Raw genomic sequence first — 15392 nt, 5'->3', positions numbered from 1 at the left:
AATTGACCAATCATAGTCGATTATTCTTTTCATATTCGATTATAATTGGTCAATTTCTTACGTCTTAAAGCTTAAATCACATATTGTGGACCGACACTAATGGAGAAAAAAGAAAAAAGATGAACAATGCAAAGATGTAGTTAAAAAGAACAGGCCTATTGTTTAACTTTGTATTTTTTAAACGCATTTTTAAAATATATTCATACGTAAATTTAATTCTTAAAACGTGTAGAAGGTGCAATAAGAGAGAAAAATCTTGAAATTTGTCAATTTATGATTTATTGCAATTTATGATTTATTGCTTTAATTTAAACGTATTTTCTTATTTGTTGTTTCTGTTATTTTATTTAAAGTCTGAATATATAAATGTTTACTTTTTAATGTAGGAAATTTTAAGAGCAAAACAACACTGATGATTTCAGAATTCAGAGTTCAAAATGAATACAGACGAAAGGTGCAGATAATTCACTAGTTGCAATAAATGCAAAACTAAATCATCGACAGAGCGCAGAAATTAAATTTTAAGTAATTTTAATTTATTGGCAATCTTTGATTTTTTATTCGAAACTTTGTATTTATTTTAATGTTAAAACGCTTAATTAAAGACGCATATCATGTAAATAATTATCATTATTCAAACGTTCAGGATACAATAGGACTATTTTCCGTCAATTGTCAACATGTCACGAACAGGAACGAAACTCGACACTAAAAAAGTGGCAAGTATTGTTATTTTGTACAAGATATTTATGCAACATTGGTTTTCTGTTAACAGAATTTATTTGATATTTTCATACACACGTCTGTTTTGAATATCAGATTATTGTGAAACAGAATCTCGAGGTTATGGTCGTATTCTAAAGAATATACTTTTAAGATACATTTTATAAATTATATTTTTTCACAATTTAGCTGATTAATAATCATCCCATAAAAATCAATGATAATAAATTAAAGTCGTAGGACTAACATTCTCTAAAATTTGACCTTGTTAATAGATAAGTGTAACTTCAATTTCAGAGTCAATACAAGCCAAAGATATATACATGCAATAAATCAATAGCTTTTAATGACCATTTTTATCAATGTCTATTAATTTTAATCTTGATTTAATTTATTATTTTCTAATTTTTACAATTATAAAAAAAATAAAAGTTAAACTAAGATTAAGATTAATCTAGTACATCTATAGAAAAGGAGATAAACGTTTTTTGCAGTTGATGTCATCATATATATGAGACTTTTCAATATTGGTTTTGATCTTTATCAAAATCATCCTGAGTTCTCCTAGAATAAAATTAATTAAGATCACAACTAGTATCCGAAAGTTTATTCTATATACAGTGAGCTAATTAAAAGAAAGAGAAAACTATATCAACTTGTTATATATACAATCAAGTCTTAGATTTGTATTTATTTCAAATTGGAGTTGTAACTGATATTTCTGATAGCTAAATGTGTTTGAATAGATTTTGCCAAATGTCTGTTATAGATTTGCTCTTATGAATTACAGAACTCTGAACTGTTCACTTTGACTTATGGTTCACTTGTGGCCCAGTTGCTTCAAGATTACGAAAATGTAGAGGATGTCAACAAGCAGTTGGAAAGAATGGGATACAACATTGGAATACGACTGATAGAGGATTTCCTGGCACGGACTGGTTCCGGCCGATGCTACGATTTTAGGGACACGGCAGAAAAAATTCAGAGTGGTTTTAAGATATTTCTTGGCATAACGCCATCAATCACGAATTGGAGTCCAGCTGGCGATGAATTCTCCTTATGCTTCGAGACAAATCCTTTAACAGAATTTGTAGAATTGCCAGATAATTATTCAAATCTGAAGTATTGTAATGTTCTGCCCGGTGTACTTAGAGGTGCCTGTGAAATGGTGCAGATGGAAATTGCCTGCTGGTTTGTTCAGGATCAACTCAAGAATGATAATGTGACCGAGCTGCGTGTAAAGTTCGTTAAAAGACTAGAAGATGCGATACCAGCAGGCGAGGATTGAATATATTTATTATTTAGATATATACAAATCTTGTATTATCTATGATATTGCGTATATCGTTATAATGATAAAATATCTTGTATCTTGCATTAAGACAATTGCATTATAACAATTAGATGTGTATATTTCCACTGCTTGCATTCCGCAAACTTTCTATTAAAAGTAATATATGATATATATAAATGTCATTCTCATGTTAATCACGTTATTGTAGCAAGTGAGACAAGCAATACATACCAAATTGTTTAAAATCATTCTCGAATTATCCTATCTTATTAAGACAAACAATATCTCCTTTGTGAATGACCAACATGTTTGATTTTATTCTTTTATGTAAAATGTGATAAAAACTTTCTTTTTTTTAATTGATAGATGTAGAAAAGAACAGAAACATTAATGGAGCCAACCAGAACTCAAATTCAAGATTCTTTGCTATAATAACCATTCTTAATTTCTTACCAATCTAATTGATTCCTTACAGTTCCTATATTTCCTACGATTAATTTTCTATTTATGATAATACACTCCAAATATCCAGTATTGGTAAGGTTGGAGATTTACTAAAAGACAAATCGAATCATTTTGTTTTTTTCTAATATTCAGTAAGAAGCAAAACCAGTGACTCTTGTCGATTTGTCTCTTGTTGAAAAACTCGTTATATACATTGGTTTTAGATAGTTTTTTGTAACTGAACTAGTATACATTCATTGCACTTAAAATGAAATAGATATATATTTAAAGTTTGACAAAAGCGAGATAGAATTTTTTTTTAAATTGTTATTCTGTCAAGTAGACATAATTGTAGCTACTGGACCTCCTAACAATGTATCAGATCCACTTTTTTCCTATTAATTCTTTTTTCCACTCTTAATCTCAGTGCAATTAAGCACAAAGTGAATTTTTTCCTTAATCTAAATATAAGTTTCCACATGAACTGTCAAAAATTACAGAACAATATGGGGCGAAGGCCAGATTTGAATCTGCTATTCATCGACTAAGTCAATCGCATTGAACACTGAGCCATACGAATGAGACGGAATGTTTTAGGTTAGCAGTTCAGTGCAGAAACAGAAAACAAACCTTATGTGGTAATTGTGTCAAGTGTGGTCGAATGTAAAAATTGTAGAATTCGATTTCGATATTTTTTTTTTGCGATTTTACATATATACTTTTTATTTTAGTTATATGTGAACATATATAAAATATAATTTTAGGAAAAACATACGTTTTAATTATTATATATGATTATTAAAATAACTAATAATTAAAGTGGAGCTACTATATTTTTTTGGTAAGCCGAGATGGTTAAGTTTTCATTTTTTTATTATGAATATTATTTTTACCTGACATTTTGTAAAATATCACCCATCAATTACAATTGAATCGGTAATAATAATAATAATTATTCCTCAGATATTCTGTCTGTATCGTTGCATTTCTACAAATGGAAGTGAGATGCAGGCATTGTTGTAAATCTCTTTTCAAGGGTGACTCTGTTTTGTTTAATGCGCATCACGAGGTGAAGCAAGATGCAGCAAATATGAAATGTCAATTGAATGAATTTGATTGCTGTTCTTACATGACTCTGGAAAATGTACCGGATTGGATTATGAATGCAATTGATCAGGTATATTTTCCTTATCAAGATTTGAAATATGCACATCTGTGAATGAAGTATGAATCTAGATAATTATTTTTAAAGAAATCTTGGATCAAAGGAAAGTTATACTGTCCATACTGCAACAGTCGCTTAGGATCTTTCAACTTTGTGAATGAGATGAAGTGTTGCTGCAATGAATATGTGAAACCTCCTATAAGAATAGTTAACTCTAAAGTAGACATATTATGTGAAAGCTTAAAACAATAAATAAAAACATTCTATGTACATATTGATCCATATTTCGAATCCTCTTTTATTGATAAAATTGTCTCTAAAAGTGTCTCACAAGAGCCATTTTTAGAGGAACTTTTATCGATAAAAGAGGATTCAGAATATAGACTATAATCTATGTGATATATGTTGTTATATATTTCTAGAAATTACGTTCATAATTTAAAATCCTGAAATTGTAGAAAATATATTTTTGCAGAAATAATTTTTCTTATGTTACTTAAATCGTATTGTGTCGATTTCCTTAATTTGATGCAGTACAAAAATTTTCCATTATTGCAATCATAAATAATAATGTCATAAATAATAATAAAATCTACTGGTCAAGCTTTTACTACTCTTTTGTTACAATTTTTATTACACAGTTCTCGTTTACTTATTTACACTGTATTTATTTAAACTTCGATCATTTGCTAAAGATAGCTCAAATGTGAGCCGGAACGTACGTAATGTATTGAATTGTATACATTAAGATTACTAATATATTTGCGCACATTGTTAACCTAACTTCTACTAATCCTGTCTCTTATATTCCCTTTGTATCTTTTATTTAATTCATATTTACATTATTCGTCATATCATTCATTTATATTTTTTCCAACTTTTATATATATATATATAGAGTGGCGAGAATGTATCAGAGATATTTTAATTCGTATAACATTTTTATATATTTTTTATACAGTATGATACTGTGTGATATTAATTATAGATAACGTTGTCAACTAGTACTGTTATTTACTGTATATACAATGTAAAATATAGATATTTCTTGAGATAATGTACAAAACTGGATATATATATATATATATATATATTATATATATATATATATATATAAAAATTTGATGTACAATGTATATCAATGTGTGTGCAGCATTTAAAGGAAAATATAGATTGCTATTTTGTTTCTAATTTTAATTGATTTACTATATTAAAGGTATTATTTATAACATTATAAACCCTAAAATGGATTTTTTTATTTTTGAATCTTTAATTTCTTGTGAAAAATTCAGACTTAGTTAAAAGATTATATCTCAATTGATTAAATATTATTTAAAATATGTTCTAACTTTAATGAATTCAATATTTGTCGTAAAAAGCTTAGTCCAGCTAAGAATTGATATTAAAGGAATTGTTTAATAATATGGTGTGTCTCTTTAATTCATTTATGTCCCTATTAGAATTGTAGACAACAATAACATTTTTATATATATTTAATATTAGAAAAATATTGTATATATATTTTTTATCATTGGTGAACAAAATTTTTATGGTAATGAGTGAGAGAAAAAATAAAATATATATTTTCATTATAACAAATATAACAATCAGTTTAAAAAATTGCATTTTAAGTAAATAAATTCTATATTTTGCTCATATTTATAATTTCACTATTCATTACGCATTACCTAATACTCTTAAAGCAGTTTTTGGTTTTTGTCACTTTTTTTTGCCAAATTTTTAGGTAGATCATCACAGTATTCAAAAAAATTAAAAAACAGAAAATAAAAAAATAAAGCCTTTGAAAAAGAAAACATCGATTTTTATGCGACTTAATCGGAAAAAAAATGAAGCATGAAGAGGATCCTTGCATAATGCAGACATTAATATTCAAGGCACATGTGGTCCACTAAGCAACGTTATGTAAAACAGTTTAGTGTTTAGTGTTGCGTACAAAGATTAGCTGATCCAGTCATTGTGATATTATTATAATGAGAAAGAGTTATAAAATCGAGATATAATAATAATGTAAATCTTAAGAATATTACTTAGATTAGCTGCAGGATACAATCTTTCGCGTGAATGAGAGAGAGAAAAGAGAAAGAGAGCGCCGTGCAGTTTAACGTAGTTAAATCAAGATAACTGGATCTATCAACGTTAGACGTAATAAACGATATCCTATTCGCATTGATATACAGTACATCCTTTCCTACAAGCTTTTTTAATAACAGTCGACACACACAGGATATTACAGCCCAATAAAACTTAAACGCTACAACTGGAACATTTCGTCTTGCTGCTGCTCGAGTCTTTGTAAGGAAGTCTTTACTCTTCTTCCTTGCGTCATAACCACAGCAGTTGGAAAGTTATGCATATCACTAGAGGACACTGGTCTGACAGGATCAGAGGAGGACGTCGAATAAGTATTTGACGTGGTAGGAAATGAATTTCGTAATTTAGCAGATCCACGCCGTCGTTGTACATAAATGTCATTGCTGTCAACGCAAAATCTGTAAAAATTATTTATGGATAAAGTATTATTATTTATTTTGTAATATTTCTTGATAACATATTGCACTTATACATGAATTTACAAATAAGAAATTTGTATTTTATAAAAATCTGCTTTTTATATTTTCATTAGGTTATCAGTATAAATCTTCATATAATACATGCTTGGAAATATGTCTCTCTATATGAATGCATATAAAGCATAAAAAATAACTTACTCACTATTCCCTTGAGCACGCTTAACATCTCTCTTAGCATTAGCTATAGAAGTATCCATCTTAGCTAAGAAATCATTAATGGAACTTTCGTCACCAATCGATGATGATATTGAAGAAGGACTAGATATCTGCAAGATAAATATACATTTGTAAGACATATCAATTGATGCAAGATAATAAACATTGATAATTCTTACATTTGGAGGGATATCGGATTCTTCAGAAACTACCGGCTCATCATTATACGTAGAAGCAGGACTTTCCGCACTAGCGGGAATAAGCAAATGCTCTCGTAAAAATAAACTATCTGACGCCCATAATCGGTTAATCCTTCTTATTTGTTCCGTCTACAAGAAATAAAAAAACAATCACATATTAGATAAGTTTCACCTTGTTCTGCCTTGTTCTGCCTTGAGCAGAATAAAATGATAACAATGTTTCTAAATGAAGTACAAAAATAAGAGACCAATATATGTTGTACCGTAACTCCATATTTAAGTGCTATCCCTTGGAGGGTGTCCGTGGGGCACACCGTGTGCTTCACCAAGCTCTCGGTCCGTGTCATGTGCTTGGCTGTGCTCCCGTACTTCTTCAGGGCCCTTCCAGTATCTCGAATGCATCTACGCTCCTCCATCTCTCGGGCACCGTTCCGCTCCATTAGGCCTTCACAAGCGATGACGCTCACGAGAGACCGGGGTGTACACCATAACTCGTCTACGTCCCTCCGATCGTCCCTCCGAGCGATCCACGAGTCTCACATAACCTGCCTGGAGGATTTCGCGAATTAAACGAACTGTCGATCGTTGAAGAGAGTACCGAATTCCTTGATGTTTCATCTCTCAATGAGACGACCGTTCTTTTTCTCCTCACCGATTTTGTGAACCTCGATTCGATGCAAAGATGTTAACACTTACGAGGCGCGTGGAACGATGATAAACGACTCAGGATGATACTGGATGCGTCTTCATGCCTGGCACAACGTGGTGCACGCGTGCACGCGAGACTTCGTCATTTTTCTCGGGATCATCGACAGCTCTTTCGTTGGTCTCGCCTTCCGATCGGTCACGGGGAGTAATCACGAGATCACCCGCTATGGCTGATCGCCTTCAGCCGATTAGCACGATCACGTCTGAATGAAAGAGAATTCCTCTTCTCTTTTTTCAGGCGGCAAAATTGCAAATGTCTTTTTTTCCACTGTGCTCGTTGCTGAGAGTTGGCATTATACGCGTTCACAAGAGGAAAGTGAAATCTCAAAGGAGAGCGCGAGTACAAGTCTGACATTACTCCTTCCGCTTGATATAACGAAGATCGGAAGGATTATCTATCTCTTTCTCTCTCTCTTCCCTTTCCTCCCACTCCCTCGTAAGACGACTTGTGCCCCGCTCTCCGAATCACGTATCACATGCGATTGCATAAAAAAAGACCGAGGTAATCATGCAACCGCGTGAAATTCGATGACCCGGAGATTTACTTTTTCTTCTTTTGTTGCGGTGATAAATGAGAAAGGTTGACGCTTACTGTAAGCGGTCTAGATTTGTGGGCATGTAAAATAAGAAAATAATGGAATGAGATTTTAATAAAAAAATGTTCATTATAATACGTTACACAGTTATCTATTTTTAAATACAATATATTACAGAGAGAAACACACAATTATAATTTATTGTTATTAATATTATATCTATTATAATTAACTTATGATTATTATTATCATTACTATGTGCTGGCCTCGATGAATATATAAGGCAGCAAGAAAAATTATGTGTAATGGGAGACTAATTAATGCATTTTTTTTTATTTATTAGGACAACTGTATCGTCGATTATTACGATTGTATTAATCCCCAGTAGCTGTGCAACAGTAACAGCGATATTGGTAATAAATAGTTAACGTAAGGATAAATATTACGCTACCGCGGCAGTGTATTTCCTGGATTCTGTGGGTAAGGGGCTGGTTCCTCTATCTAATTATCAGGACTATGTCGGCTAATATTCTACATGATAACCCCTCCCCGCTATACCAAATAGTATCGGCTACTTAATGATGATTAACATCAACAAGCAGCGTTTATATATTTAAAATTATTCTTCCCCCCTCCCCCCATAAACTGTCACAGACAAGTACTGATAATTTTCATTTCCTTTATGAATACCTACGCGAGCGATTTGATTTCTTTATAAATTGATACCTCGGAAATGGTAGAACGATCAAAGTTATAACGGAAATATATCGGAAGTGTGAATGTGTGTGTATGTATATATATATATATATATATATATATATTTATATATGTTGTGTTTGTATGTATGTGATGTCGGTGGACACATAAAGTTATATAAGGCTATCTAAAATGAATACGAGTACAAAAACTGCTCGATTTGATGTAATAGTAGAAATCATTTTGATGTAGTGAGTGTATCTTGGATTTTTCACATTTCACACAAACACCTTGGCGAGAGCGTCTGCGCCGGCGCTCGCTATAAACGGTCGTGATGGGTGGAACGCTACGTCCAGAATACTCTCGTCGAATTTCTTTCGATGCGCTGTTATCTCCTGAACACAAGTCTTGTTGTCCATATTCCACAATCTTATACTGCAATCGTGACCTGCGTGATGATAAAATACAAATTAGACACATATTATATTAAAATACATGTGTAATTTGAAGTATTTTGCCTATAATCTCATTATCGTGATAAGATTAATCTTCTTTCTTTTTATTCTTCGTACTTACTTCCTGAAAGTAAGTATAAACCATGGGGATCTACAGCGAGACTAGTAACTGCATCTAAATGCGCTACCATCGCGTGTGCAAGAGTAGCCGATCGGTGATCATAAAATCGAATATGTCGATCCTCATGTGCAGCCACAACGAGCGGTAATGTCGGATGTGCTACAACGCGATTTACGCCTTTCGTCTCGTTCGCTTCGAGTCGCGCTACGATCGCGCCGGTTTCAGTGTCAAATACCACGCAAGCTCCTTCATAAGCTACGACTAGCTTGTGCGGTTCGTCCCTGATAAAATCAACTGAAGTCGGTATGCCATCTATAAAAAAAAAAAAGGAAACATTATGATATAATCATCTGGAAATATATGACATAGAGAGAAAACTTACATTTGATCAATATTTGCTAGATAAAGCTGTGCGAATTTCAGACTCCCGTATTATTTTAACATATATAACTTGCTATTTGCTAATAATTATCTAATGGCGCATTGTTTCGAGCTTAAAACATTAATATTAAATAACGTTTGTATATACCTTGTTCCGAAACATACGTATTGAGAAGAGGTTGTGGGGCCTGTGGAGCCCATAATTTTACAGTTCCATCTGCACTGAACGACAGCATGGTAGGACGCAAATGATACATGCTCAAACCCCAAACAGCATTCGTGTGTCCTGTTAACGTGTGACTAAGGACACTTGGTTCATATGAGTCGTACGGATCGATGTTAGCTGATGGAAGCGTCCAGCAATGGATATTGCCATCTAAGCCGCCACTGTAACATCGATTGCCGGCACTGCACATGGCTAGACACAATACAGGTCCAGTGTGTGATCTGAATGTGTAAAGTGGTTCTACATCTAACGAAGCTGACCTGCAAAAAAATGAATAGAGATATAATAATATGTATACAATATAACTTTATAATAATGCTAATTTATCATTCTTATAATAAAACAAATTTACAAACTTTTTCGCTGGTACAGTCTTATGAAGATTCCACAATTTCAGCGTATGATCATCGCTCGCAGTGATGAGGACTGGATCTGTGGGATGGAAGACAAGTGCCCTAACAGCATCAAAATGTGATCGTAACGTATATTTTGCGTTCCATGTTTTTCTGAAGGTTTCTTTTGTGGTGGAAACCATCTATTGGATAAACCATAACATTGCAAGCATCAATGAATTGTAACATATCAATTTGTCGGATATAGAAAAATTCTCATAACTTACATCATATGATATTTCTGCATCATTGTTAACGCATAATTGTTCTAATTCGCCTAATTCCAATGTAGAATCACCTTCTTTATTTGGACGTCTTGGATCTGGTTGTAATCCTCTATGTAACGCATCTTCAAGAAAAACATTAGATTGTCAAAATATAATTATATATGTACAGTTATATATGTACAATTATATATGTACAGTTTTACATATTAAAATTTAAATTATTAATTTAAAATTCATAATATAGAGTGTCTTTAAAATCTGTTTGCGCCTTCTATATTTTTGGAAAGATTGAAAATAGAAAAACTGAATGACGTATTCTTAATTTCATGGGTTTAACCTTATCAATATATTTTCTCTCTGTTCTTCAAGAAATCAGTGGAAACTTATGAGTGAAAAATTTTTAATAAAAAGGAATTTAAATATCTTGTTAAAAAAATCTTAAAATTAAAACACAATTTTTATAAAAATACTTTTGAGGAACTCTAAGAAAAATTTTTTCATGAAAATGGCCTCTTAAAATAAAGGACTATATAATTCGTTTTTCTGTTTATTCTATAAATTCTATATTTTTATAAATATTCCGAAAATATAAAAACGAACAGACTTTGGAGATACTCCGTATATAAGAATTAAGATTGACAAATTACTTACTCCAGTCTGAAGAATTCATTTCCAGATGAATAGAACCAGGCGGTGATTCTTCAATTTCTGTGAGAAGATTTAATTCGTTTAATACTTCTTCTGCCTCTGCATCTGTATCAACGTCCTCCGCTAGAAGAGGAATAGATGCCTACAAGACAAAAATTTAAGGTATTAATAAAAAAAAAATAATAGTATACGTCATACATAAATATATCACAAAACAAAATATAGTAGAATAAAAATATACAGTAACAAAAGTGTAATAGAGAGTATAACAGAGAGAAATTACTTTATTTGGTTTGGTATCTGTATTTGCATCGTAAATTTCATCTTCTACATCTCCTTCTTCTTCTTCCATATCCATATCCGTGTGACGCAAAAATTCGAAATTCGCTATAACAGCCGCTTCGGTGTCTAATATCATTGCCTCTGCTATAGAAGATGGCTGTTGCTAAAATTAAAATATTATATTTTTATATATATTGAGAAAGTACGCAAAATTATACATCTTGATACTTTTTCAATGCTTTCTGAACTTTCATTATAATTTGTATTATAAATTTTTATGTAAATATATAAAATTCAATAACAATATAATACTTTTGAATTTGGTATATGTTACATAATTCAAGTTTTTTTAATCAAACTCCGATAAGATATTTTTTCTACCTTTTTTTGAGGATGTTGTTGCTTTCCTCGGCGTACAAGACTTTCATTATATTCTTGTTTATCCTGTGCTACTCCTTCGTTTCCGTTTAACGCTGGAGTATTCATCTCCTCTGTGTCTGTATTATTGTTTAAGCCCAGCAATGATCGCACTCTATTTGACCGTACATCTATTATTGTATCAGTATATCCAATCTCTTGCAAATACCTGAAAAAAAAAAAGAGTTCTACTATAGTATCTTTTTACAATATAATTAGATGCTTAATATTAAATAATATTTCTTTTTCTGTCCCCATACAGTATTTTAACTCAAATATAAATAAAGAAAAAATTAACATTAGTAACTTAAATACTTTGAACTATCTTTAAAAACAAAGTAGATAGATTACATACTGCCTCAAAAGTTGACGACCTTGTCTCCAACTAACATTACTGACAGATGTAAATGAAGCTTCTCCATCTCCTCCCCCTCCTCCCCCTCCTCCACCACCACCACCACCACCGCCACTACCACTTTCAGAGATATTGCACGTGGTACCTTCTTCATAAAGAGGTGGTTTGACATCTCCTTGCATTACTAAGTCAGTACCATATTTTAGTTTATGATACCTCGCTCTATATAGAAATTACAAGAAATGGTATTATAAGATTATCATACTGAATGACTGTTACTATAAAATATACAGACAGAGCATAATCAGCATAATGATAGCCTAGTAGCATAATGTTAATGTCTATATATCTCATTTGTATACAGAAACTCTAACAATAAATTCCAATCAAGTTTATCTGATTTCATATTTTAGATTTAATAATCACAGTCTACAAGAATATAGTGTATCAACATATAATTTTTTATAAATTAAAAAGTATATAGAATAGAATTTTTATTTACTTCAGCAAAAAAAGCCAAGAAGGGAAAATTAAAAAGTATATAATTTTTCTTATTGATACATATATATAAATAATTAGATATAAAATACATATAAATATCATGTACCATATTTGGAATTTAAATATTAACATTGTTTAAAAATTTGCAAAATTGGCAAAAATTTCTTAAATTCTTTCTTAATCATCATATCATCCATGTATGAATAATACAATTTAATGAGAAACATACAAGAAATCAAAGATCATTTTTTTCCTAATTTATCTTTTCTTTTATCATAAAACATTATTGAATGACTTAACTTCTGATAAAAATTTGATGTTATTTGTATTTGAAAGGATGGAGCACTCTTAAAAACAAGAAATGTCATTTACATATGTAAATGATGCATATAATATATAGGTGTCCATATGTTATATAATTAATAATACTAATCATAATACTAATTCATTTACCTTTCTTGCTTAAGTGCATACTCTAACATTTTTATTCTCCTTACAAGGTCGTTCTTCAAATTTTCCTGTCCCTTTCTTTCACCCTGAAGAAAAGCTATCCTAGCCTATATAATAAAAAACATCAGGAAGAATTAAATAATATATCATTAACAATCCCAACAATTTTACATTTGCAATCCCTTTGTATATTCTAAGATATGTAAACATTAATAAATTAGAATGATTCAAATATCAAAGAAAAAAAATTCAGCTGTTTTTTGACAGCGTGACAAATTGAAAAACAACATCGACACTAATAACTACCCGAGCTACAACATGCTCATCGCTAAGCATTCTTTCGCGATCTTTCATCGATGCACTTTATCCGCGTTAACTCGTTAACGACGTTTGTTTCGCGTTTCCTTATGTGTTCCCTTCTGTCACATGACAACTCAAGTGGCAATAAAACGAACGATCATCGCACGCACGTTCACGCGCGATTTGCAGTTTCCGAGTCCGGGGACTCTGTACCTGAAATTCCGCCCTGTCCAGCTCCCATTGGGACCTCTCGAGCTCGAAGCGGGCCCACTCGTGTTGAATGAAGTGCAGAATGCCAGGCATCGAGTACTGCGGCCGCTGGTCCTTGGCGTCGCCGTTGCTGCCATTGTCGCTGCCGCCCTGGTGCTTGTTGTTGGCGAGGGATACGTTCGCGCCGCCGGCCAGCTGGCCGTTGTGATTCTGGGACGCGGGGCTGCAGCTATCCTCCATTGTGGCACCACAAAACTGACTGGGCACCTTCATTTCATGACACGGCGGCCATTACAGCAACTTCCCTTCCTTCGCGGAGTACCCCAAGAGTGCTCTCCGGTCGGACAATGTATTTCGATCGGCCCGTCGGAAAAGGAGACAATTATTACGCATGCGGACGCAGTTACGCCGCGCCGTGTGTCCGAGAGATCCCGTGCGTGAAAAAAAAATATCCCGCGATCGTCCGACGTCGTATAAAACCTCTCTTCCGGAAAAGCGGGAGGTAATCGCGGTCGGCACGGATAATCGTTTCCTTTCTTGTACTACTACTACTAACTACTACTACTACTACTACTACTGTTGCTGTTGCTGTTGCTGTTGCTGTTGCTGGTGCTGGTGCTGGTGCTGGTGCTGGTGCTGGTGTTGATGGTGGTGCTGCTGTTGCGTCGGCCTCGCTGCTTGTCGACAGGTCAATGAGTGAAAGTTACCGCGCGGCATGTCTCACAATCCAGCCGCGGGCACTTTGCCGACCGGTCCATGCGCATCGTCGCCGGAAATTCACCTTTTTTATCGGCAACCCAGTAAATTCATTCACTATCCCCGTCGCGCGCGCCGCGGTCCACTCGCAAAGAGCAAAGAATCCGAGTCGTCCGTTTGTTTTCCTAGTTCTCGGCTACGCGGCGCGTCACACCATCGACAGGGAACCTTTATTGGCCCGTCCCGTCCGATTACGGCCATTTCGCTTCATTCCGCTTACGCACGAGCCTCCATTCATCCCTACGCGACGTTCTCTGCCAACCAATAATGTCACGCTGATTGTGCGCACGTTGCCGTATGAACGCTCCGTAATCTCGGTAATCTGTGCGCCGAACATAATTCTGTTCTCTCCTGCTCTGTTTTCGGAACGCTCGCTGCTCACTCCATTCATATTCAATTATTTGACGAGGATGAAGTTAGCTCGGTTTATTTAAAAATGTCTTCGAGGGAAAAACCCGCGATTGATTTAAGCAAAGCTTAGGCATAACAGTATGAGAATGGCGATGAATTTCAATGAAAATTTGATTAATCAATATTTTATTTATTCCATTCAATACATTGTGTCAATAAATATTAGATTTCAGAATATAATAATGTAGTATTACATATGTAGTATTACATATACATGCATCGTGTAAATATTATTTAACGGAATAAACAATCAATATATCTAAGCTGAGAATGTGTTTAATAATAGAAGGGAAACTGACAACACTTGGCAAGACAAGATCTCAAGTGCTTAATAGTTTATTTATTTATTTCTATTGCACTCAGATTAAATTTTTGCATTATAATTTTTTATTTTAATCTAAAAAAATATTTGATTTTACATTCTTACCTCCTTTATTTTTTTCTATTCTTTTATACATCCTTTAATCAGAAATATTCTTGATTTTCTATCTTGAAAAACACACTTGCAAGTAGTTGTCTTTTGATTTTGTTGCAAATGTCCTATTTTGAATTTTTTTAAATATTTGATATTATATTGTTTTTTACTTCTATTTTTAATTTCTTTAATAATAAAATTAATAATGATCTCTCTAATGATAATCTCCCCATTATTTCATTATCGATAATTTAAATTTATCGATAATGATATATTTGTTTTGTTTGATGGAATCGTATATAAGATATATTATATAAATATATAAGATATAC

At 32.8% G+C, this 15392-nt stretch overlaps 4 protein-coding genes across 12 annotated transcripts; 2 read left to right on the top strand and 2 right to left on the bottom strand.

Annotated features, from left to right (window-relative positions):
• Positions 1-419: 419 nt before the first annotated feature.
• Bet3 (blocked early in transport 3) lies at positions 420-2265 on the top strand. 2 transcript variants are annotated; one of them, XM_011639478.3, is made up of 3 exons: positions 420-525; positions 647-719; positions 1514-2265. In XM_011639478.3, exons 2-3 carry the CDS (start codon positions 681-683, stop codon positions 2009-2011), a joined length of 537 nt encoding a protein of 178 aa, XP_011637780.1. In that variant the 5' UTR covers positions 420-525; positions 647-680; the 3' UTR covers positions 2012-2265. The 2 variants fall into 2 exon arrangements, with proteins under 2 accessions (XP_011637780.1, XP_011637781.1); XM_011639479.3 differs by having other exon boundaries at positions 470-521.
• A 467-nt stretch (positions 2266-2732) lies between these two features.
• LOC105427641 (E3 ubiquitin-protein ligase RNF180-like) lies at positions 2733-4107 on the top strand. 5 transcript variants are annotated; one of them, XM_089076019.1, is made up of 4 exons: positions 2737-3058; positions 3193-3302; positions 3425-3638; positions 3714-4107. In XM_089076019.1, exons 3-4 carry the CDS (start codon positions 3456-3458, stop codon positions 3876-3878), a joined length of 348 nt encoding a protein of 115 aa, XP_088932145.1. In that variant the 5' UTR covers positions 2737-3058; positions 3193-3302; positions 3425-3455; the 3' UTR covers positions 3879-4107. The 5 variants fall into 5 exon arrangements, with proteins under 5 accessions (XP_011637783.1, XP_088932147.1, XP_088932145.1 ...); XM_089076018.1 differs by having other exon boundaries at positions 2738-3099; XM_011639481.3 differs by lacking the exon at positions 3193-3302 and having other exon boundaries at positions 2733-3058.
• On the bottom strand, positions 3424-7698 carry red (LysM peptidoglycan-binding domain-containing protein red). 3 transcript variants are annotated; one of them, XM_011639483.3, is made up of 5 exons: positions 7270-7698; positions 6837-7122; positions 6553-6702; positions 6360-6483; positions 3424-6136 (listed from the first exon to the last, which is right to left on the bottom strand). In XM_011639483.3, the coding sequence occupies exons 2-5, from the start codon at positions 7011-7013 to the stop codon at positions 5970-5972; spliced, it is 618 nt and encodes a 205-aa protein (XP_011637785.2). In that variant the 5' UTR covers positions 7014-7122; positions 7270-7698; the 3' UTR covers positions 3424-5969. The 3 variants fall into 3 exon arrangements, with proteins under 3 accessions (XP_011637785.2, XP_088932143.1, XP_011637784.2); XM_089076017.1 differs by having other exon boundaries at positions 6356-6483; positions 7226-7691; XM_011639482.3 differs by having other exon boundaries at positions 6356-6483; positions 7270-7690.
• Positions 7699-7921: 223 nt separating this feature from the next.
• Cka (Connector of kinase to AP-1) lies at positions 7922-14493 on the bottom strand. 2 transcript variants are annotated; one of them, XM_011639485.3, is made up of 11 exons: positions 13482-14486; positions 12972-13075; positions 12018-12239; positions 11627-11831; positions 11247-11408; positions 10967-11105; positions 10316-10437; positions 10053-10231; positions 9619-9956; positions 9090-9401; positions 7922-8961 (listed from the first exon to the last, which is right to left on the bottom strand). In XM_011639485.3, the coding sequence occupies exons 1-11, from the start codon at positions 13749-13751 to the stop codon at positions 8792-8794; spliced, it is 2223 nt and encodes a 740-aa protein (XP_011637787.2). In that variant the 5' UTR covers positions 13752-14486; the 3' UTR covers positions 7922-8791. The 2 variants fall into 2 exon arrangements, with proteins under 2 accessions (XP_011637787.2, XP_088932142.1); XM_089076016.1 differs by lacking the exon at positions 12972-13075 and having other exon boundaries at positions 13482-14493.
• Positions 14494-15392: the final 899 nt, after the last annotated feature.

This window comes from Pogonomyrmex barbatus, unplaced genomic scaffold (genome assembly GCF_055798465.1).
Source record: "Pogonomyrmex barbatus isolate J1 unplaced genomic scaffold, ASM5579846v1 scaffold2, whole genome shotgun sequence".
Classification (NCBI taxonomy): Eukaryota; Metazoa; Arthropoda; class Insecta; order Hymenoptera; family Formicidae; genus Pogonomyrmex; species Pogonomyrmex barbatus.
This window is presented reverse-complemented; position numbering and strand designations above follow the sequence as displayed.

Excerpts from the sequence above, each read along its gene's own strand:
- LOC105427641 (XM_011639481.3), top strand. The coding sequence starts at position 3,456 with ATGGAAGTGAGATGCAGGCATTGTTGTAAATCTCTTTTCAAGGGTGAC. Across the intron at positions 3,639-3,713 it reads TTATGAATGCAATTGATCAG|AAATCTTGGATCAAAGGAAA; the intron begins GTATATTTTCCT and ends TTATTTTTAAAG.
- Cka (XM_011639485.3), bottom strand. The coding sequence starts at position 13,751 with ATGAAGGTGCCCAGTCAGTTTTGTGGTGCCACAATGGAGGATAGCTGC. Across the intron at positions 12,240-12,971 it reads TATGCACTTAAGCAAGAAAG|AGCGAGGTATCATAAACTAA; the intron begins GTAAATGAATTA and ends ATTTCTATATAG. Across the intron at positions 11,409-11,626 it reads AACAACATCCTCAAAAAAAG|CAACAGCCATCTTCTATAGC; the intron begins GTAGAAAAAATA and ends TTTTAATTTTAG.
- Bet3 (XM_011639478.3), top strand. The coding sequence starts at position 681 with ATGTCACGAACAGGAACGAAACTCGACACTAAAAAAGTG. Across the intron at positions 720-1,513 it reads AACTCGACACTAAAAAAGTG|AACTCTGAACTGTTCACTTT; the intron begins GCAAGTATTGTT and ends TATGAATTACAG.
- red (XM_089076017.1), bottom strand. The coding sequence starts at position 7,013 with ATGGAGCGGAACGGTGCCCGAGAGATGGAGGAGCGTAGATGCATTCGA. Across the intron at positions 6,703-6,836 it reads CACTTAAATATGGAGTTACG|ACGGAACAAATAAGAAGGAT; the intron begins GTACAACATATA and ends TATTTCTTGTAG. Across the intron at positions 6,137-6,355 it reads CGTGCTCAAGGGAATAGTGA|ATTTTGCGTTGACAGCAATG; the intron begins GTAAGTTATTTT and ends TAATTTTTACAG.